This window comes from Sphaeramia orbicularis, chromosome 5 (genome assembly GCF_902148855.1).
Source record: "Sphaeramia orbicularis chromosome 5, fSphaOr1.1, whole genome shotgun sequence".
Taxonomy (NCBI): Eukaryota; Metazoa; Chordata; class Actinopteri; order Kurtiformes; family Apogonidae; genus Sphaeramia; species Sphaeramia orbicularis.
Window position 1 is genome coordinate 57,647,810 of NC_043961.1, and position 20,740 is coordinate 57,668,549.

The window sequence follows — 20,740 nt, forward strand, 5'->3', positions numbered from 1 at the left end:
CGCCACAGCCCCCGGAGTCCACAGCCGCCCCCCGGCATGGAGGGCTCCCTCTGATGAAACACCGGAGAATAAGAAACATTAAAAAGATATAAAAATATTATTCGGTCACGTGACCTCAAATTCCCGTCTGATTGGTCTCAAAAGGGGGACACAGAAAGAACGTCATCGAAATGTGAGAAAGAAATGGGGGTGGATGGTTTGTTTGTACACAAATATGGCGTGTTCTCCAAAGCCGATCTGATCGGCCCGTGGCACTTTAAAGGTTGTATTTGTAAAGCCGATTTAATCGGCCCATGGCACTGAAAGAGTTAAGAACCAAATGCAATACTTCGGACAGGTTCACGGGTAGAGATGGATGTACACGAAATGCTGAGAATGCTGTCCGGAGTATTGCAGTTAACCCATAAAGACCCAAACATCTATCACCAACCAATATCATCTACTGATCTAAACTGTTTAATACCTGTTGATCCACTAATCCTCTAATAAAGTTTTGCGAGATCTGACAAAACTTGACCCAATTTTTTTTTTCTCTCAATGTCCTCTTATGGGCTCTGTACATTTCTATATAAGTTGCGCCCTCCTGCTTTTGGTCGTGAAATTACTCCATACACAACTATTTATTTTCACCAATGGAGTTTGATAATGAAATCAGTGTTTCTTCTACAAAGGACAGTTTGATGATGAGGCTTGTGAAGGTATAAAGCAGGGGTGTCAAACTCATTTTAGTTCAGGGGCCACATTCAGCCCAATTTGATCTCCAGTGGGCCGGGCCAGTAAAATAACAGTGAAAAAAGTAAAATTCTATTATGATCAGGTTTACATCTACAAAGTTTCCTTAAAAATCTGAATAACATGAACAGCTTGAATTGTCTTAAGAAAAACAAGTGTAATTTTAACAGTATTCTGCCTCGTTATATCAGTTTATCATTTGCACATGTGCATTACAATCGCACAAAACATTTAGTAACGGGCAGAATATTAGTAAAATTGCATTTACTTTTCTTAAGACATTTCCGTTTGTTCATATTTGTTCAGGTTATTCACATTTTTTGTAAAAGTATAGTTTGGTAATGTAAACACTTTGATGTAATGTAACTTTTTTACACCAAAAAAACACAAAGTGAGAATTTGGGGTTGTCATTATTTATAGGTTATTATGATAATATTTTACTGGTCTGACCCACTTGAAATCTAATTGGACTGTATGTGGAACCTGAATTTAAATGATTTTGACACCACTGATTTTTAATACCTTCAGTGTAATTTTTGCATTTCACAAATTCATCCTACGGGCCAGATTGGACCCTTTGGCAGGCCGGATTTGGTCCCCGGGCCGCATGTTTGACATTTGCGGTATAAAGGTACTATGTGATGACTATCTTTACAAAGTTCATTGTGTGTTTATCCACAGTTCAGGCTTAGCTGTAACAGTTCTGACCTTGTTGGGATGATTCCAAACAGATCTATAATTCAGATATTGACTACAACTGCCCCCCCCCCCACATCTAGACCAAACACAAACCTTTTCCATCACTGTTTCCATCAGAGTCCTTTTCACTCTTCACAATCAAAGAAAAAAAATACTCAAGACTCACATGTTCAAGTCCACCTTCAAATGACCACAACTTTTGTAGAAGTAGAATGTATTATTATTATCTCTGCCAAGGAGGTTCTGTTTTCATCGGGGTTTGTCTGTTTATTTGTTTGTCTGTTAGCAAGATTACTCAAACAGTTACGGACAGATTTTGATGAAATTTTCAGGAAATGTTGATACTGGAACAAGGAACAAATGATTACATTTCGGTGGCGATCGGGTGGGGGGGCTGATCTTCCTTGAGATTATCTCTTTATGTGCTGTGGGCCAATGATTAAATAATCACAACACAAATCTTTTTGCAGAGCAAAAGCATGAACAGAGAGACTAAACAAAGAATCAAATCTAATGTCCTTTAATTCGCACCGTCACGTTTAAATATCATCCACACACGTCTGAGTGAATCTGTGGCTTAAAGGTGGTCTGTGTAATTTATGGTTATTCACAAACTCTCAACATCACAGAGAAGCTTTGTACCAGAACACACAGAGGATTAAAAAAAACACCAATGAAACCATCAGTGCTATGTACTCACAGACTGTATCACGCACTGAATAAAGAATAAAGCACATATTTACATAATCTATCTATATCTATCTCTATATATCTATCTATATTTTGGTGGTGATCGGGGGGAAACTGATCTGTCTTGGTGGAGGTCTGTGCTCTCCGAGTGCTTTCTAGTCATTATTATTATTATTATTATTATTATTATTATTATTATTATTATTATTCCTACAAACAGAGCTAAGCTAACAGAGCTATATTGTAAACTTTCAGCTGATGCAGCACATAAAGATTATATGACAGTGTTATTTTCACCAAATGTCAAAATAACGATGGGTAACAAATGACATTTTATGAAAAAAAACAAACTAGAAAAGCACTAGGAGAGCACAGACCTCTGCCAAAACAGATCAGTTCCCCCCCAATCACCACCAAAATTTGATCATTTGTTCCTTGTCCCAGTATCAACATTTCCTGAAAATTTCATCAGAATCCTTCCATAACTTTTTGAGTTATCTTGCTAACAAACAAACAAACAGACAAACAAACAAACAGACAAACCCAGATGAAAACATAACCTCCTTGGTGGAGGTAATAAAACTTGATGATAGTTTATGTAAATATGTGCTTTATTCTCTACTCAGTGCGTGATACAGTCTGTGAGTACATAACATTGATGGTTTCATTGGTGTTTTTTTTAGTCCTTTGTGCGTTCTGGTACGAAGCTTCTCTGTGATGTTGAGAGTTTGTGAATAACCATAAATTACACAGACCACCTTTAAGCCACAGATTCACTCAGACGTGTGTGGATGATATTTAAATGTGACGGTGCGAATTAAAGGACATTAGATTTGATTCTTTGTTTAGTCTCTCTGTTCATGCTTTTACTCTGCAAAAAGATTTGTGTTGTGATTATTTAATCATTGGCCCACAGCACATAAAGAGATAATCTCATTGTAATTTGAATAACCAATCTTCCAAAAAAAAAAAAAAAAAAAAAGCAGAGACGAAGAGAGAAGAACACTTGAAGGATAGATCAAAGACTGGATTTTCACTTGCTGAGTCATAAGCAGAGGGAACAAAAGTGCAACATTACTACCATAATAATGCTCCAAACTTACATTATACCTGTAAAATCCAAACACTTTGATAACGTTGAGAACGAGAACTCTGATCATTACGTAAAAACCAGACAAATCGACAAACTCATGTTGTAGATTTCCGTTTTTTAATTTCACATAAGCTTGTTAGACATCTTCAGACACGTAACATTAATGTAAATCCTGTACCAAAGGGAGTAGTGCATTGTGTTTTCATGTACCTGTCATGACATTAATTTTAATACTTCTAGACGCACATATAGAGTCTTTCCTGTCTACTCTGGAACTCATTCTTGTAGATTTTACTCCTCCGTTCCAAGCTGCAATAACATTGTAACCATTGCGTAGCACAACAGACAAAACTGAATCCAATTTGCAATGAACTAAATTGTTTTACACCACAGGAAAATGGCATAAACTGTGCCTCGTATAGCCTCGTTTAAAACATCAACACTGTTTAACATTCCTCTTTACAAAGCGGGATACAGGTTTTATTAGTACAGTAACGGATTTAATTAGTAGTACAGTACAATCATTCATTGATATCAATATTCAGTGCATGGATAAATAGACATATAAGCGCATGAAAAATGTAGATTGAAATCTCACTTAATCACGGATAAACAATATTAACCCAGTGGCAGCTGCTGTGAAGGAATACATTGTTCATCCTCTGGTTGAAGTTGAATGATCATAATGACTATAAGGGCATTGGGGCTCCAGCAGCATTCAATCTGATATGAATTAAATAGTACATTTCTGAGATTTACACTGAGACATTTAAATAACAGCACCCAACGACAGTTTATATCATCTCATTCTTGAATGACATTGGCTGACAGCAGGATGTTAAATGCTTTTGAATCTCAGTTGTGAGAAGAAAAAGAAGAGCAAATAAACCTCAATTTGCCTCAGGGAAATATGAAATGTGAACTTTATGCTTCATCTATGATGAAGGAATAAGATGAGACTTTGTGGGAGATGAAAAGCTAAAATGGAGACAGAGCCAGAGAAAAACAATAAACAGCGCTATTGCTTGGTTTATTGAAAAATTTGCAAAGCTGCAGTGTGACGCTAGTGTGGCCTTCACCTGCTGTGTCAACAACACTCGTATCCGTGCACTGTAAAACATGTACATCTGCTGGATAAATGCTGATGTCAATAGTCTGTTCTGACAAGCCTCCACGGTATTAAATTAAGAAATTAAGGAAAATGTCGCACTATTACGTACAATACCTCCAGGAGCTGCTTAAATCAGCTCATATTCAAGTTCATTGTCAACATTCTGTGGCTTTAGAGGTGTATTTTCTAAAACAAGCTGTTTTTCATTTCTTCAAAAGGATCTATGTGCCTATTTTGATATGATAATTAAAATGTTTATATGAATGCTCATATCCTCCGCATAATGCATTAATGTTTTATGTATTAAAACAAAAATATTTACCAAATATTAGCATAAAAACAGAAGAAAGTCTTGTTTAGATGACTTATTCTTTGAAAATATTACAGAAACTTTAAAAGAATGTACTGTATGTTAATATATTTTAGGCTTTCTTTACATGTAAAACACCTGTGTTTAGTTAGAAACTGTATGTGCATCTAAACGTACCAACTGCTGTGTCTCCTAGGTAGAATCTCTGTTCACGCTGAGCTGTTTTTTATTTCATCACTGACGCTTTTGATGTCTTACTTCAAATCCAAGTACAAGTGTTGTGGCTTGTGTTGTATCAAACCAGATCATACTTTGTTTTATCTGGTTAATAATGAATGAGCAATCTGGAATTTACAAAAAATCACAATAATAGTCGATTACAATGCACAATTTTGCCCAGTGCAAATAGTTTTGGTTGTGTGAGAAAAGTCCAAAATATCCACCCTTTGATCCTCGTCAATTCTGTTTTCCCAATTCAGTTTGTCTTCCACTTCAGTTTTACAGCCCAGTCTGTTCCATCAGAACCCTTCTCCACAAATGCACTGTAAGCTCTTGGTTGCAGCTCATTGTCTGTAACCAAAGTGCATTCTTCCAACAGTTGCAGCAAACAAGGAAAAGCGAAATTGCTACTTTCGTTTTTTGAGACAACAAAGATTCAATTTTGAGACACAATAGAAGGTATCGTACATTCACATTGTACGGGATGAGGGAAGACGCTGGCAAAGCTAATAAAGTGATGGTAATGTGCTTTGTGATGCGGTGGTAGTCCCCAGCTTTCAGCTCTAAACAGATGGGATCTCTCCCATAGGATCAGATAAAAGACGTCCATCTCCAACACTGCAGAGCATGGCTGATTCAACAAAGGCTGCGTCTCTTAAGCTGAGCGTGGATGCTCAGACGGAAGTCCTTCACATGAAATAAATGTGGCTGAGCACATGTAGTCATGATGAGGTTAAATTGAGGCGCATCAGTCCTATCTGAGGCAGGAAAAGAAGACAGATCAAAACAATCACGTGTAATCGCTCATGATGGCCTCGCTCCTCCGCGAAGATGATGACGTACATCCATGAACATAGTGCTCTACAGGCTAACGGTACCGGCATGTAAACGCCATGTCTCGGCTTCCCTTTGCCACAGGCTAAATCATAAAATGTCAAGCTCTGTAACATTGGCAACGCCTTCTCATCATATATTTAAATCCCTTGAATTTATGTAACAGGTGATTCAAGGCTAGGCTGGGCAGACATCTATAAATACTCATCACCTTGTCGTATATTTTCAATATTACACTGTCAGAGGGAGCTGCCATACCATGAGTATATTCTCTAAACCCTCCCCGCTTGTGCCTGCCGCCGCTCCTCTTTCCTTTAGTCTACGGAAGCCCTTGCCTCCAGAGATAACAGCTGCGGAGATCACTCTGTCCCTGCGTCCCCCGTCTCTCTCAGAAGGACGCCCCCGAACCCACATTTCTGGGTCGTCGCTGAGCTCGTAGATGGATCCGTCCTCCACACTATGTTCCAAAGACTCCAAAGAGGAGTCGGACGCCTCGTCGCCCAGAGCCGTCAGCGGGCGTCCAGGTAGCCCCGAAGTGGAGCGTAGTTTGTACTGCAGCAGCACCCCCCGTCCTTTGCCTCTTCCTTCTCCCTGGTAGGAAGCGGACTGCTGCAGGGACTCCTGGGAGGACGTGTCGCTGCGGTCTTCCCCTCCGCAGGCAGAGTCTGGAGCGTCCCCAAAAGAATCCCTCTTCAGCAGTTCTGGAGACAGGGTGCTGGTGGTGGCCACGATGAAGTCCACAGGCCCACAGTGGGCGTTCAGAGAAATCATTCCCTTACCTGTGAGAGCGAGAAAGAATATTTATTTAATTTGATTTATTTATTTAGAACATGCAAAGAAACAAAATAAAACAAAACAAAGCAAATTAAGACAAAAACAAAATAACATTTAAATGGACAGAATCTATCTTCAAGCACATACAAGTCTGAATATTACACGGTCGAAAAGGAGTAGGAAGAAGTATAAACTCATTTAATCCAACCCCTCTGTGCTTTTACAACTTTATCATTAACTTAATGTGAATCAAACAATACTATTTTCCTAATTTTAGCATTGAACCACAACAAATCCATACTGCAGTAACTGAATTATTCACAACAAAATGTTCATGTCAGTACAGTCATACAAACAGACTCAACAATTCAACCATTTTCTTCAATAATTACAGCAGATTTATCAATCCAACAGTATCCATAAACACATAGGCCTCATTGTCATTATTAAATACTGTACCTCTCAAGAATCAATTCTTTATATCTTTTTAAAACTGAATTATGTTTGATATTTGTCTTATCTCCACATACAATTTGTTCCATAATTTTACTTCACAGATGGTGATACAGAAACTTTTTAATATAGTGTGTACTTTATGAATCTTTAAATTTAACTTTCCCTTTAAATCATAGCCTCCCTCTCTTTCACAAAGCATTTCTTGAATATTACCCGGCAGTAAGTTATTCTTTGCTTTATACATTATTTGAATAGTTTTGAACTCCACAAGGTCAATGAGTTTTAAAGTTTTAGATTGTAAAAATAATGGATTCGTGTGTTTAATTTGTGTGTTTAATTAAATAAATATCATCTAAATCACAGGTGTCAAACATGCGGCCCGGGGGCCAAATCTGGCCCGCCAAAGAGTCCAATCCGGCCAGTGGGATGAATTTGTGAAATGCAAAAATTACACTGAAGATATTAACAATCAATGGTGTCAAAATCATTTTAACCTCCTAAGACCCAGGAAATGTCAGCAAAGTACCAGCTTTTTTTGTTTTTTTATTAAATAAGTGCCTACATTGGAAACATCATGATGCAACAGTTTTTTCAGATGCAGTTTTTAAAATTTTTATGGAATGTCCTTTGTGGTGGACAGTTTCCTTTTTTTTTGTATAAAGTTGTGAAAATCTTGTCCACAAATGTGGACAGAAAACTCATAGCTGGGTCTTAATCGGTTAATTCAGGTTCCACATAAAGACACATACAGTCCAATTAGATTTGAAGTGGGTCAGAACCAGTAAAATATTATCATTATAACCCATAAACAATGACAACCCCAAATTTTGTCTTTGTTTGTTAGGTGTAAAAAAAGTAAAATTACATGAAAATGTTTACATTACCAAACTATACTTTTACAAAACATGTGAATAAACTGAACAAATATGAACAAATGGAAACGTCTTAAGAAAAGTTAATGCAATTTTACCAATATTCTGCCTGTTACTAAATGTTTTGTGTGATTGTAACGCACATGTGTAAATGATAAACTGGTAAAAATGAGGCAGAATATTGGTAAAACTGCACTTGTTTTTCTTAAGACAATTCAAGTTGTTCATGTCATTCAGATTTTTAAGGAAACTTTGTAGATGTAAACCTGATCATAATATAATTTTACTCTTTTCACTGTTATTATTTTACTGGTTTGGTCCACTGCAGATCCAATTGGGCTGAATGTGGCCCCTGAACTAAAATGAGTTTGACACCCCTGATCTAAAGAGACAACAAATAGTGTTGGCCTACCGGGCTGGGGTCAAGTCATTGTCATTTAAAGAGAGCTGCTAAAACCTCATCTTAAATCACCAGTTAATAATAAGCTGTAATTTATTTATATAACTTTAATAACTACAGATTGCATATATTTACATGTTATTCAATAAACTGACTCGGAATGGAGTCGGTCATGAGGTAAGGTTTGTGCAAGTGGGAAACTAATGACCTCATTCAGCTAGCATAATAAACAAATTGCTACCAGGCAGTTTTTAAATTACTCTGCGAGAATATATGCATACTGTATGATTTGTGTGTTGCCTGCTCGGTTATATTTGCACTGATTCCCAGAGCCACGAGGAAAATGTGAAGTGTGACCTCAATAATGGGCAGAGCAGAGTAATTTTCTATCATAAAAAAAAAACCTCTTCGCTTTTCTTTTGACCTCTCAAGAGCCTGTTCACTCACAGTCCGCCACCTCCGCCTGATCCATACCTGTTATTTTGGGGATGCCCTCCAGTTTGGGAACTGGAAGAGTGACGATTAAGCCTTGGGCGGTGCCAACCCATAACAGCCCCTGGCAAATTAGGAGACTGGTGACTCGCATGCTCTTTTGACCTGAAATATAGGAAACATTGAGAGAAAATTGAATTGTGTTTTTTTTTTTTCTTCACAGTCAGATGATAGAGTCCTCTGCAAGAGTGATGGATAATTCTCTGGGTGATCTTTTAGGGAGTGAATTGTGAACTCCACTTCTATTCCACTTTTATTATTATTATCTACAGGTCTTTGAAAAATATTAAAGTTTTAAATGAACTGTGGAATCTTAGCACTTAATAAAAAAGTAAAGACTGTCTTTGCTTTGAATAAAGTTTAAACTCTGTGATCTGTGTTTGACAAGCTTAGCACATGCACTGTACAACCAGCAAGGGGTCTGGGTTACATAAGTTGATGAAAAATTGGATTTGTCTCATTCCTACTGATCCAGTTGGGAAAAAAAAAAAAGCTTAGAAACACAAATAACTGTTACTGAAATATGACACAGCAAGGCTTTCATCTCCAACTGTACATAGCAAAACATGTTGTACCTGTGTGAGTTTAGACCACAGGTGTCAAACATCCGGCCCGCCAAAGGGTCCAGTCTGGCCCCTGGGAGGAATTTGTGTAATGCAAAAATTACACTAAGATATTAATCATTTTAGTTTAGGTTCCACATTTAATCTCAAGTGGGTCAGATCAGTAAAATACTATCAGAATAACCTATAAATACTCACAACTCCAAATTTTTACTTACATTTTACTGTATTTACACTAAAACAAACTACCATTTCACAAAAATGCGAATAACCTTAACAAATATGAACATTTTGAAATGTCTGAAGTGCAAGTTTACCAATATTCTGCCTGTTATTAAATGTTTTGTGTATTTGTTGATCCACTGTGATCTGGAAGTTGTAATTTACATGTGTAAATGATAAACTGAGACATAATATAGTTAAAATTGCACTTAGTTTTCTTAAGAAATTTCAGTTTGTTCATGATATTCACATTATTGTAAAGGATAGTTGATAGATGTAAACATTTTGATCGCGTAATTTTACTTTTTTCGCTCTAAAACATAGAGGAAAGTTTGGAGTTGACATTATTTATATATCATTATGTTATTATTTTTCTGGTCTGGCCCACTGCAGATCAAACTTGGCTTAATGTGGCTCCTGAACTAAAAGGAGTTTGACACCCCTGGTTTAGACAGATCATACTTAGTTTGACATCTCCTTTAATGGTATTATTTTTTTGCTTTTGTTGTTTAAAAACAAGTCTGTTAGTCCACATTAACTGAAAAACCTGCAAACCTGAAAAATGCTGCCCACTTGAAAACTGTGTGATTGTTTTTGCCGTTTGTGGCTTAAAACCTTAAAAGTTGCACAATGTGATTGGTTTACAAAGAAATTTGGACAGACTAATGAAATCTAATGTTATTCAAGAACTAACCCAGTCACAGTCTGGCCCTCTGAGTTTTTTTTTTTATTGTGCTGATTGTGTTATCAAACCTGACAAGACTGAATTTTAACCCTTTCGTGCATGAATTATGAGAGCCTTAATCAAGATTCTTTTTTTTCCTGAGTGTTTTTATTCCTCTAGGCCAGGGGTCTCAAACTCATTTTCTTTCAGGGGCCACATTCAGCCTGATTTGATCTCCAGTAGGCTGGACCAGTAAAATAATAACATAATAACCTATAAATAATGACAACTCCAGATTTTTGTCTTTGTTTTAGTGCAAAAAACTCCCATTAAATTATGAAAATACTTTTATGAACTATCCAAACAAAAAAATGTGAATAACCTGAAAAAACTGAAATTTCTTAAGAAAAATAAGTGCAATTTTAACAATATTCTGCCTCAGCTTATCATTTCTACATGTGCATTATGGATCAGAGCTACAAAGACACTGAACATTGAATAACAGGAAGAAAGTTGTTAAAATTGCGCTTAATTTTCTTTAGACATTTCAGGTTGTTCATATTTGTTCAGGTTAGTCACATTTTATTCTTACAGGATAGTTTACAAATGTAAATATTTTCATAATTTAATGTTATTTTTTGCACTAAAACATAGACAAATATTTGAAGTTGTCATTGTTTATCGGCATAATGTAATTTTTTCCACATCAAACCCAGAAGAAAATCTGGAGTCATTATTTTTTGTAGATTCTGTTCTTATTTTACTATAGATCATATTGGTCTGAATGTGGAACCTGAACGAAAATGAGTTCCACAGCCTTGACTGAGGAATTTTTGCACTTTACAAATTCATCCTGTGGGCCAGATTGGAAGCTTTGGCGGGCTGCATTTGGCCCCCGGGACGCATGTTTCAGACCCCTGCTCTAGGCATTAAAAAAAAAATGCGATTAAAAAATTTTTGTGAACCTATTTTTCATGGAGTTGCAAAAATGTCCACTCAGCTGGAAACCATGCATTTAATTTTTGAAGTAAAGAAACATATTTACTGATATACAGTGTGAAAACTATGAAATAAATATATTTTTAAGGCAGCTAATCTGATGTTTTCTCACATTTTAACAGATAATATGCAAAAAACCACAACTTTTCTTATAAAAAAAACCCCCAAACTGTTAATTACAGTCCAATAATAATAAAAAGCAACTGATTTCCACTCAATCGTGTTAGTGCAGATCAGTTTATGAAGAACAGCAAAGTTAACGGTATGAATTACAGTGTATGGGATGATGCATGAGCGTCCACTGTGTCGGCTGATATGGAGTTAAAACGACAAAATCCATGAATATACAAGAGAACAGCTGGAGAAGAACGGTCCACTGGAGTGACTACTGTGCATGAAAGGGTTAATGTGACAGTAAGTTATTTCAGTTGATGATGTATGGGGAGTCGAATCTTTTTGTGACAAAGTTTTTATATTCTGTAACAGAGTTATGCAAGTCTTAAAGTACATTTTCTATTGTGAAGTTTTTCCATTGCAGCGGTTTTTCTAGCAGCGCATTAGTGATGGGGAAAAGGATAATTGCGCGCTCTTATTATACATGCATATCCTTTGTTTCCAGTTAACAAAGGGGTGAAAAACATTGTTTGTTGTGGATTTATTTTTGCATTTCCTTCGCTGGTCCCACAGCTCTTGGCTCCCATTGTGGCCTAGTTATCTATGGAAACATTTAACATAATATCCATGGAAACCATAATTGAATTACACCAACATTCATGTGATTCCAAGTAAAAGAATGCCCATTTACATGTGTAGCTATGGATGTTCATGTTTGCTCAGTGTCATGCTCAGATTACGATGATTTGCATGAGTGGCTCTGTGGTCTCACTATTAATCTGTTTCACTGTTAGAGATGAATGAACGGGAGGCAGGAGCTTAGCAGAGATGAAGGAGGAAGTGCAAAAGGAGCAAACATATAGCAGATGCCTTTAAGGAAGAGACCTCAGAGGGTCAGAGCAGTGAGGGAGATGCTGGAAAAAAGGCAGACTTTATCTTGAAACTGTCTGCCACCTGCTCACATCGCCTTAGAGTCTATTTGCACTTTGGTTAGAGGAGTTGAAATGACTGAGCGACACTTCACGAACACCCACTTTTAGGGTAGCGTGAAATCTGAAGCTAAGTCGCAAGATGTGGGTGAGAAGCATTGTCTTAAAGAACAGCGATAAAGAGGGATAATGACAAAGGCACCCTAGATTAAGAGGGTATAGCTTAACCTCCAGCAATCTTGCACCTCTAATTTTTGCTGCAATGCACACACAGTCGGCAGTGTGGAGTGGGTTTATCGTGGGAGCCGGTATTTGCCTTAAAAAGAAGATGTCTCCAAAGATAAATGTTTCCCTGTGATATGTCACCGAGGACTTTATTTTGGAATATTATTTTTTCACCCTAAGGACAGAGCTATTAAAGGCATTAGTAAAGAAGAGATCAGCAGTTTCCTTCGCCTCAGAAACTTCTCCTGTTGTTTACTGCAACTAGAATTCCCCGTTGAGTATAAATCACATTAAGGGGAGAGGATTAGGGGGTATATCATTACTGCATGTCCTGGCATAAGTCAAGGAGAAACCTAGGAAACACAGACCCATTGATAAAGAGAAGCTGAGCAGTTCATGTGCTGTATCTGTTTGCTGTACAGTGTCAAGGGATCCTTTTTTCTCTCGTGAGCTCAACAAATCACAACTTAAGTCAAAGATCCTTTTTCCTTTTCTGGACCCTGAAGACATGAGCCCAGCGATTCTTTTTCTTTTCAACCCCGGTAACTTCCCCCCGGGCCGAGCCTTGAGGCAACCACCCGGGCCTCAAAATCTGCTGCATATTTGAAGGGGAAGCGCCGGCGCTGGGTGAGAATGACCCCTGGGTCACCGAGTTCCCCCAGGTACCACGACTGTAGGAGTCAGATCTCCTTATAGTCTGGTCTCAAACAAAAAAAAAAGGAACTTTGATCTAAAAAAGAAAAGTTTGGGGTCTGAAACAAATGCCTGATTTTTATTTTAACTCACAAGAGTAAACCTACTTCTTTGTGATGAGAGCGAGTGCTACCAGAGCTTTGACTACTGCTCTAAATACATCAATCACTTGACTCATGTGTGACTCTATGAAAAAGACAATTTATGAAAAAAAAAATAGATTCATTTATACCACTCTCCAAAGCTTAGAGTGATCTTTATATGGAGTGAGTGATCACAATGTGCCAGTCATGCTATAGCTTAAACTGTCTCAAACAGACTGACACTCTCATGCACTGGAGTCGTCATCACACTGTTTTATGGTTGGATATCTTTAACGTAATCTATTTTAGTTTGTTCTGCATGGGATGCAATGAATGACTACACTGCCAACACCGAGTACAAATGATCATACTTACAATATGCAGTAATAAAGCATTAATGTCACTAGGCTAGTGAGTATATTACCCCCGCACCCCACCCCCGAAGGAGAGGCAAGGGGTATTGTTTTTGGTTTGGTTTGTTTGTTAACACTCTAGCTGCAAAACTGTTGGTTGAATTCATACCAAATTGGGTTTATATACTGCCAGTGACCCAGAATAGATCTCATTACATTTTGGGAACAGTAGGTCTAAGTTCAAATTTTTTCCGAATATTAAAATCTTTTTTTTTTCTCCCATTTACTTATAATGGGCGGAATTTCAAATGTCTGTAGCAGCAAAACCATTGGTTGAATTCATACCACATTTGGTTTATAGATTGCCAGTGACCTAGAATATACGTGGTTACATTTTGGGAAAGACAGGTCAAAGTTTCGATTTTTTTATGAATTTATTATTTTTTTCCCCATTTACTTATAATGGTGAAATGTTACATGTCTATAGCAGCAAAACTATTATTTGAATTTATACCAAATTGGGTTTATATATTGCCAGTGACCCAGAATAGATCTCATTACATTTTGGGAACAGTAGGTCAAAGTTCAAATTTTTTACGAATTCTTAACATCTTTATTTTCCCCATTAACTTATAATGGGCGAAATTTCAAATATCTGTAGCAGCAAAACGGTTCACTGAATTCATATCAAATTGGGTTTATACATTGCTAGTGACCCAGAATAGATGTCATTACATTTAGGGAAATGTAGGTCAAAATCTCAATTTTTTAATGAATTTGTTTAAATCTTTTTTCCCCATTCACTTATAATGGGCGAAATTTCACATGTCTGCAGCAGCAAAACTATTGGTTGAATTCATACCAAACTGAGTTTATACATTGCCAGTGACCTAGAATATATGTGGTTAGATTTTGGAAAAAGTAGGTCAAAGTTATAATTTTGTATGAATTTTTAAAATCTTTTTCTTTTCCCATTTACTTATAATGGGTGACATTTCAAATGTCTACAAAAACATCAATTTTGTTTCAATTTACTTCAAACTTGCCACATATATAGAGGTAACTGATATGCTGACATCACCACACACATAGACATGACGACATTAGCTGGATCCATGCCAAAATAAGCTACAACACGTGCGAGAGGCAGGCTTTGTTGTGCCTGGCACCACTTGTTAAAGTTGATTTAAAGTTTATGTATCATTCTTTAGCAGCAACAGTGTTTGGTTTGTCTATTTTAACCAGCAGTGGTTTGTACAAAGTGTTCTACTTTGAAATCGTGACATCTGTAAAGGAGTTAACATGTTTTCACCTCCTCGCTACAGAAATAACATAGATAAGCTGGAGTAGAGTGGAGTGAAAATCAGAGAGAAGACAGGTTGCAGTAAAAAAAAAAAAAAAAAAAAAAAAAAAGTGAATTTGGACAGCTCTGTGCAATATTTTATTAAGGAAAGCCTGAATGTTTTTGTTGTAAGCCTATGCTGCATTTTGTTGTTGAACACATCGCCTCTCTTCACACTGCAGCCCTTCATAAATATGGTTTGGTTCTGCAGCGTCTGATTCACAGAGTGGAAAACATGTCAGACAGTTCATTATTCACCAGTTTCTATTCTTGTGATATTTTTATATTAGTGTTGTTGGTTATGTTTTCATTTGACTTTCAAAACACATTTTAAGACCAACATTTTTGCTTACAATTACACATTTTTATGCGTGTCATGTTCTTAAAAGTGATGTAATGTGACTGAAATCATTTTCCTTCATATACCTAAACTGTAAAAAAAAAAAAAAAAAAACTGTAAAAAAATAAACTAATATTCCGGCAGCAGGGGTGCCGAAAAAATACTGTAAAATAACAGAAAATAACCATCTCATAAAAATACGGTAATTTTCCATAATTAAAGTACAGTTTTTTGCCCTAACTTTACATGAGATTTTTTTTTTACTTTTTAACGTTTAATAAAGTATATTTTCATGTATTAAAACAATCAAATTACCTATAAATATAGATATAAATAATTTTCAATGAGACTAAGTTGTACAATCCACCGATTAAAAACTGTATTTGGACAGTTTATCAGAGCTTATACATGTTATACATTTACAAAAATACATTTATTCAACATTTTTGTTGTGAAACCTCCTGTAATTACACAAGATATTTGTCAATTAACAAACAAATCTTGTTAAACTCTTGTTATACTTCTTTTACGGTTAATTGTCAGTAATTTTATCTCGTTTTATTATTATTTTTTACAGTATTAAACTTTAAATTAACAGTTTAATCTCATAAATAGAAAAGAAATATTTGTGAAATTATGATACATTTGCAAATGTATTTTAACTGTATTTTTCTGTAAAAAAAAAAAAAAATAAAAAAAAAGGACATTTTTTGGTTATTCACAGTTAGTTTTTTTCGCGTTATTCTACATTTGACGTGTAAAATCACAGTCTATTTTTGTCATTTCATTGATATTTTCCTGTATCTTAAAAATACAGGAAAAATCTATAAAATAAACAGTGACAGTTCTGTTAAATTACAGATTTTTTTAAAAATTTTTTTACCGTGTATGGTTTTCCTTACCATCATAAGGCTTAGGTGCAACAACAGAGCTCATGTTAACCCAAAACTTTCTGTCATGATGGAAAACTCTGAAGGTCATTCATCATTTTTGACAGATTAGAGCACCGGTGCGATATAGCAAGTGCCGTAATAATGCATATCAGAGCTCCTTGGCTCACTACTGCAGGTCACGGAGCAAGACATTCCCTCACTCCCTACTCGTCACATACTGACGCTCGGTCAGGACCCAGAGGTGTCAGTTTTCAACATGCTGGTTAGTCTGATAATGGCTGCAGCTGCACCGGTGCGCAAGGAGTTTGTGCGGTGGGATTTCCTCCAGATGAAGCAAACGTTTGGAAAATGCCAAATTCAGAGAGTTTTGCCGACTTCTGATCATTTCTCTGGAGAAATGTTCTTTGACCTTAAAAATCGGTGTTCAGATCAAAATTAACACACCTAATGAGAGCAGCCTAAGTGTGTATTTCTTTTAGTCACAGGTACTGCTGTGTTTAAGTGTATCCTTTTTAACTGCAGAAGTAAAAAAAAAAAAAAAAAAAAAGAATCACTTGCTTTGAGGAGTGTTGAAATTGTGATTATACACAGTCTCTCTATTCACCTTTCCTTTCCATGCCCTTATGGATTTATAGTCTGTACATTTGTTCAGTATATTAATTATTTTGTATTTTGACTGAGCTTTTCTGGAAAATTAATTGCTATTAAACATAACTCGTATTACAACAACAGGTAAAAAATTGATTATGAATGACTTTTTACAACCCTGTCAGTCAAAATGATGGAGCGTAAAAAAAGTTTAATGCAAGCGCTGTGCTGCACCCAAGTCATTTTGGGCACAAGTTGAATTAAATCAATGCAAAATCAAAGTGGTATTATGTGTTCCTTCTCTCTTTTTGCCATGCCCAAAAACTCCCCACTGCTGTAATAGTCTATAATTATGTGAAAATGAAAGGTTTTTTAGTCAAATATCTCATTTGACTGTAACCCAAAAAGTTGATTAACCCATAAAGAGCTAGTGCTACTTATGTGGCAGTTCATTTCTTTTTTTTTTTTACCTTTCTTAAGTGATCTATTGTCATTTATTATAATATTCTATATTTTGCATTTTTTTTTTACTGTAAATCATCTATTTTACTATACCTAATTTCTTATATTTAATGTAGGTGCTCACCAAAACTCAGAGTAAATCCAAAGATTATTACATCAAAATAGAGAAAACTCTCATAATATCACTAGTTATCCATCACTACCTAGTAGCTCCTCTCTCTGGAGCAGAAAGCACACGATAGAGGTCTCGTCGGAAGAGTATATTCTTTGCTTAACCACCATAAAGAGAACTCTCTCGATATCCAGAAACAGCAGTGGGAAGAGGAATTGGGTATAGAAATATCAGAAGATCTCTGGCAAGAATCCTTAGTCAAAATTCATTCACCTTCAATCTGTCTAAAACACTCAGGAACACAGTTCAAAGTTGTACACAGACTGCACTGGTCTGAAGCAAAACTGGCCAAACTAAAGCTGACTACTGACTCTAAATGTGACAGATGGAACCAGGAAATCTTTCACACGTTTTACCTTTGCACCAAATTAAGCAATTTCTGGCCACCAATATGTAATGTCTTTTCAGAGATCTTTGAAACCCCAGTAGAATGTCACGTACTCGCTGCGATATTTGGAGTGATTCCACAGAACACACACCTCAACAAGAATTTTAAGAACATCATTGCCTTCACGACTTTAATAATTCGTCGGCTCATTCTACTTAAATGGAAAAAAATCCACCGACATTCAACCTCTGGATAAAAGATCTTATGAACTATTTGACATTAGAGAAAATACGATACACCCCAAGAGGCAATACAGCCAAATTCTATGCAGTGTGGCAGCCTGTCTTATTATATATTCAAATAAATGAATAAATATTAATAATAATCATAATCATACATATTATTTGTATAGCGCTTTTCATGGATGTCAAAGACACTTTCCATACAGCAGATAAAAACAGAAACCAAACACATTAAAAACAGATCAAAACCAGGTGCAAAAGGCAGGTATATGAATATAAAACAATTAAACATTGAGATGATGTTTAAGTGTCCACTGTGTTGGCTGACATGGAACTAAAACAACAAAATCCGTGAATATACAAGAGAACAGCTGGAGAATAACTGTCCACTGTAGTGATCACTATGCATGAAAGGGTTAAATAAACCAATAAAATAAAAAAATATATATATTTACTATTGAAAGACAAAGGGTTACAATCAGTATACACGGTCAAATGTGATTACTGATGTGTATAAATGGGAAATAAAAGCATAATGTGTCTGAAAACAAAATTATTCCAACTTTATGTTCTGTATTTTATTGATGATAGGTCTACATCGTCATTACTTTGATAATATTTTCATTTGCATGTTCTCCCCGTGTCTGGGTGGGTTCTCTGTGCGTCCTCCAGCTTCCTCCCACCGTCCAAAGCTGAGCATTTAAAAGGTTAACTGGTCAATCTAAATCACCCTTAGGTGTGAATGTGAGAGCGAATGGTTGTTCGTCTCTATATGTCAGCCCTGTGATGAAGTGGCGACATGTCCTGGATGTACCCGATTTTCTCCCGTCGCTAAATGGAATACGCTCCAGCTTCCCCGCGACCCTCCTGAGGACTTAAACGCTTCAGAAAACGAACAAAAGAACGACTGATACAATCCTTATATCATGATAAAATTACTTGTCGGTATCGCCCGGGCCTAAGTTTAGGTATTCTGAGCTGCTTTTTAAATTTGTTTACCATAGTGCTGTCTTAGAAGAAGAGAAAATACCCACATTGGCTGATAAATATTTCAAACATCATGAAGAAAGAGGCACACAGGAAGTAATGGGCAAACTGTGACATCCTAAACTGCAGTGAGAAGTGAAATGGGGGATGAGAGGATTTTAAAGCAGAGCGGAGGAGATGAAACGAGGAGTGAGAGGAAGAAAGTGGGACAAAAAGAAATCTAAATATTAACTCACAAGTAAGAAAAAATGGAGAAGAAGCATGTGGAGAAAAAGAAGTAAAATGGATATGATACCAGCAGAGCATGAACGTTAAATGAAAGACAAGAGTGTTTCCATGGGAACCCCCAGTTTGAGAATCTTTAAGGCTGCCATTTCACTGCTTCTCAATGACTTTATTTCTTTTTTTTTTTTTTATTAATTCCTATCTCTCACCCCCACGGCTCTATTACAGCTTCGCAAATGCCGGAGATGGATACTTATTCAGGTCAGTCCCTAGGGTGCAGGACCCAAGGAGCGACGTCGACAAGACAGGAATATCATTTTGGTGAGGACAGCATCATTAGTGTTAACTTTTGGCATGTCATTATGCTCATAAGATGACGATAAAAAGGGTGAGCGGTAAAAATTAAGTGAGATTTTCTTGTATAATCGTGGAAATGAAATAATTAGTCGGTGAGATGCCTTCGGTGCATGTGTTCCGTTGAAAAGCTGACCTCTACACGAGGAGGTTGAGGTCAGGTGTGATGTGCGGTGTGAACGTACCGGTGTTCAGCAGAGTTGACCGTGTCGAAATGTTGATTTCCTGCAAAAGCTCCAGTGTTTCGGTGTGAAACAGACGAATGGAGGAACCCTCAGAGAACGCCATCCACACTCCTCCACCGGCTCGTGCCATGTGTGCGACGCTGATCATTGGGTCTGGATGGACTTCAAACTTCTGGAATGCAAATAATAACAAGTGTTCAGAGAACGCAAACCTCCGCCAAGCACCCCAAATGGTGTGCATGTGTGGATCGACTATTTCTTTTTAAATTAAACACTTTCAAGTTTGTTCCATACAGCAGAAAAAAGTTGAAGCTTGGTACCAGTCATGTGTATGTCAAATTATATTAAATTCCAATCCATATTTGTTGAGTTACGATGAAAAATGTGTGGTAAGTGGGATTTTCAATGTTAAATGTAAATGTCCAGAGTCCACATTCCACAGTGGATGTGGACAATTTTGTGCCAGATACAAGATATTGTTATAAGCTACGGGTGGATCAAATTGGAGGCTAATCAGTCGTTTTGAATTTTTTATGAATTTTCGAAAATTGCTCAATGATGAGAGATAGGAAAATTGTAGATTTTGTGACCTTGCTGTGACTTTGAACTTTGGCCTACTTGCCCCAAAATGTAATGGTTTGGTCCCAGGGCCTAGGCCTATCTGGGGGGAAGATTTGGTAAAGATGGTTGGAATAGTTTTCCCGTAAAGTTGCTAACAAACAAACAAACACGCAAACAAACACACAAAGCAAAGTGATCACAAAAAAATAAAATAGAGGCGACTAGAAAAGCACTCTGAGAGCGCAGACCTCAACTAAGGCAGATCAGTCCCCCCCATTACCACCAGAATGTTATCATTTGTTCCTTGTGCCAGTATCAACATTTCCTGAAAATTTCCTGAAAATCCTTCCATAACTTTTTGAGTTATCTTGCTAACAGACAGACAGACAAACCCTGATGGAAACATAACCTCCACCGTTCCTTGGCGGAGGTAAATAACTAGAAAAGCACTCGGAGCGCAGACCTCCACCAAGGCACATCAGCCCCCCCCCCCCCGATCGCCACCAAAATTTAATCATTTGTTCCTTGTGCTA

The 20,740-nt window shown here is 36.8% G+C and overlaps 1 protein-coding gene across 3 annotated transcripts in view; it reads right to left on the reverse strand.

Moving 5' to 3' along the window:
* Positions 1 to 3,318: 3,318 nt before the first annotated feature.
* The window catches only part of arhgef10la (Rho guanine nucleotide exchange factor (GEF) 10-like a), a 253,242-nt gene continuing 235,820 nt past the window's right edge, over positions 3,319 to 20,740 (reverse strand). For all 3 annotated transcript variants that reach the window (XM_030134274.1, XM_030134275.1, XM_030134273.1), the window contains 3 exons: positions 19,647 to 19,818; positions 8,666 to 8,788; positions 3,319 to 6,468 (listed from right to left, as the gene is read on the reverse strand). In XM_030134274.1, coding sequence (XP_029990134.1) covers positions 5,921 to 6,468; positions 8,666 to 8,788; positions 19,647 to 19,818 — 843 coding nt within the window. In that variant the 3' untranslated portion in view covers positions 3,319 to 5,920. The remainder of the gene's footprint in view (positions 6,469 to 8,665; positions 8,789 to 19,646; positions 19,819 to 20,740) is intronic.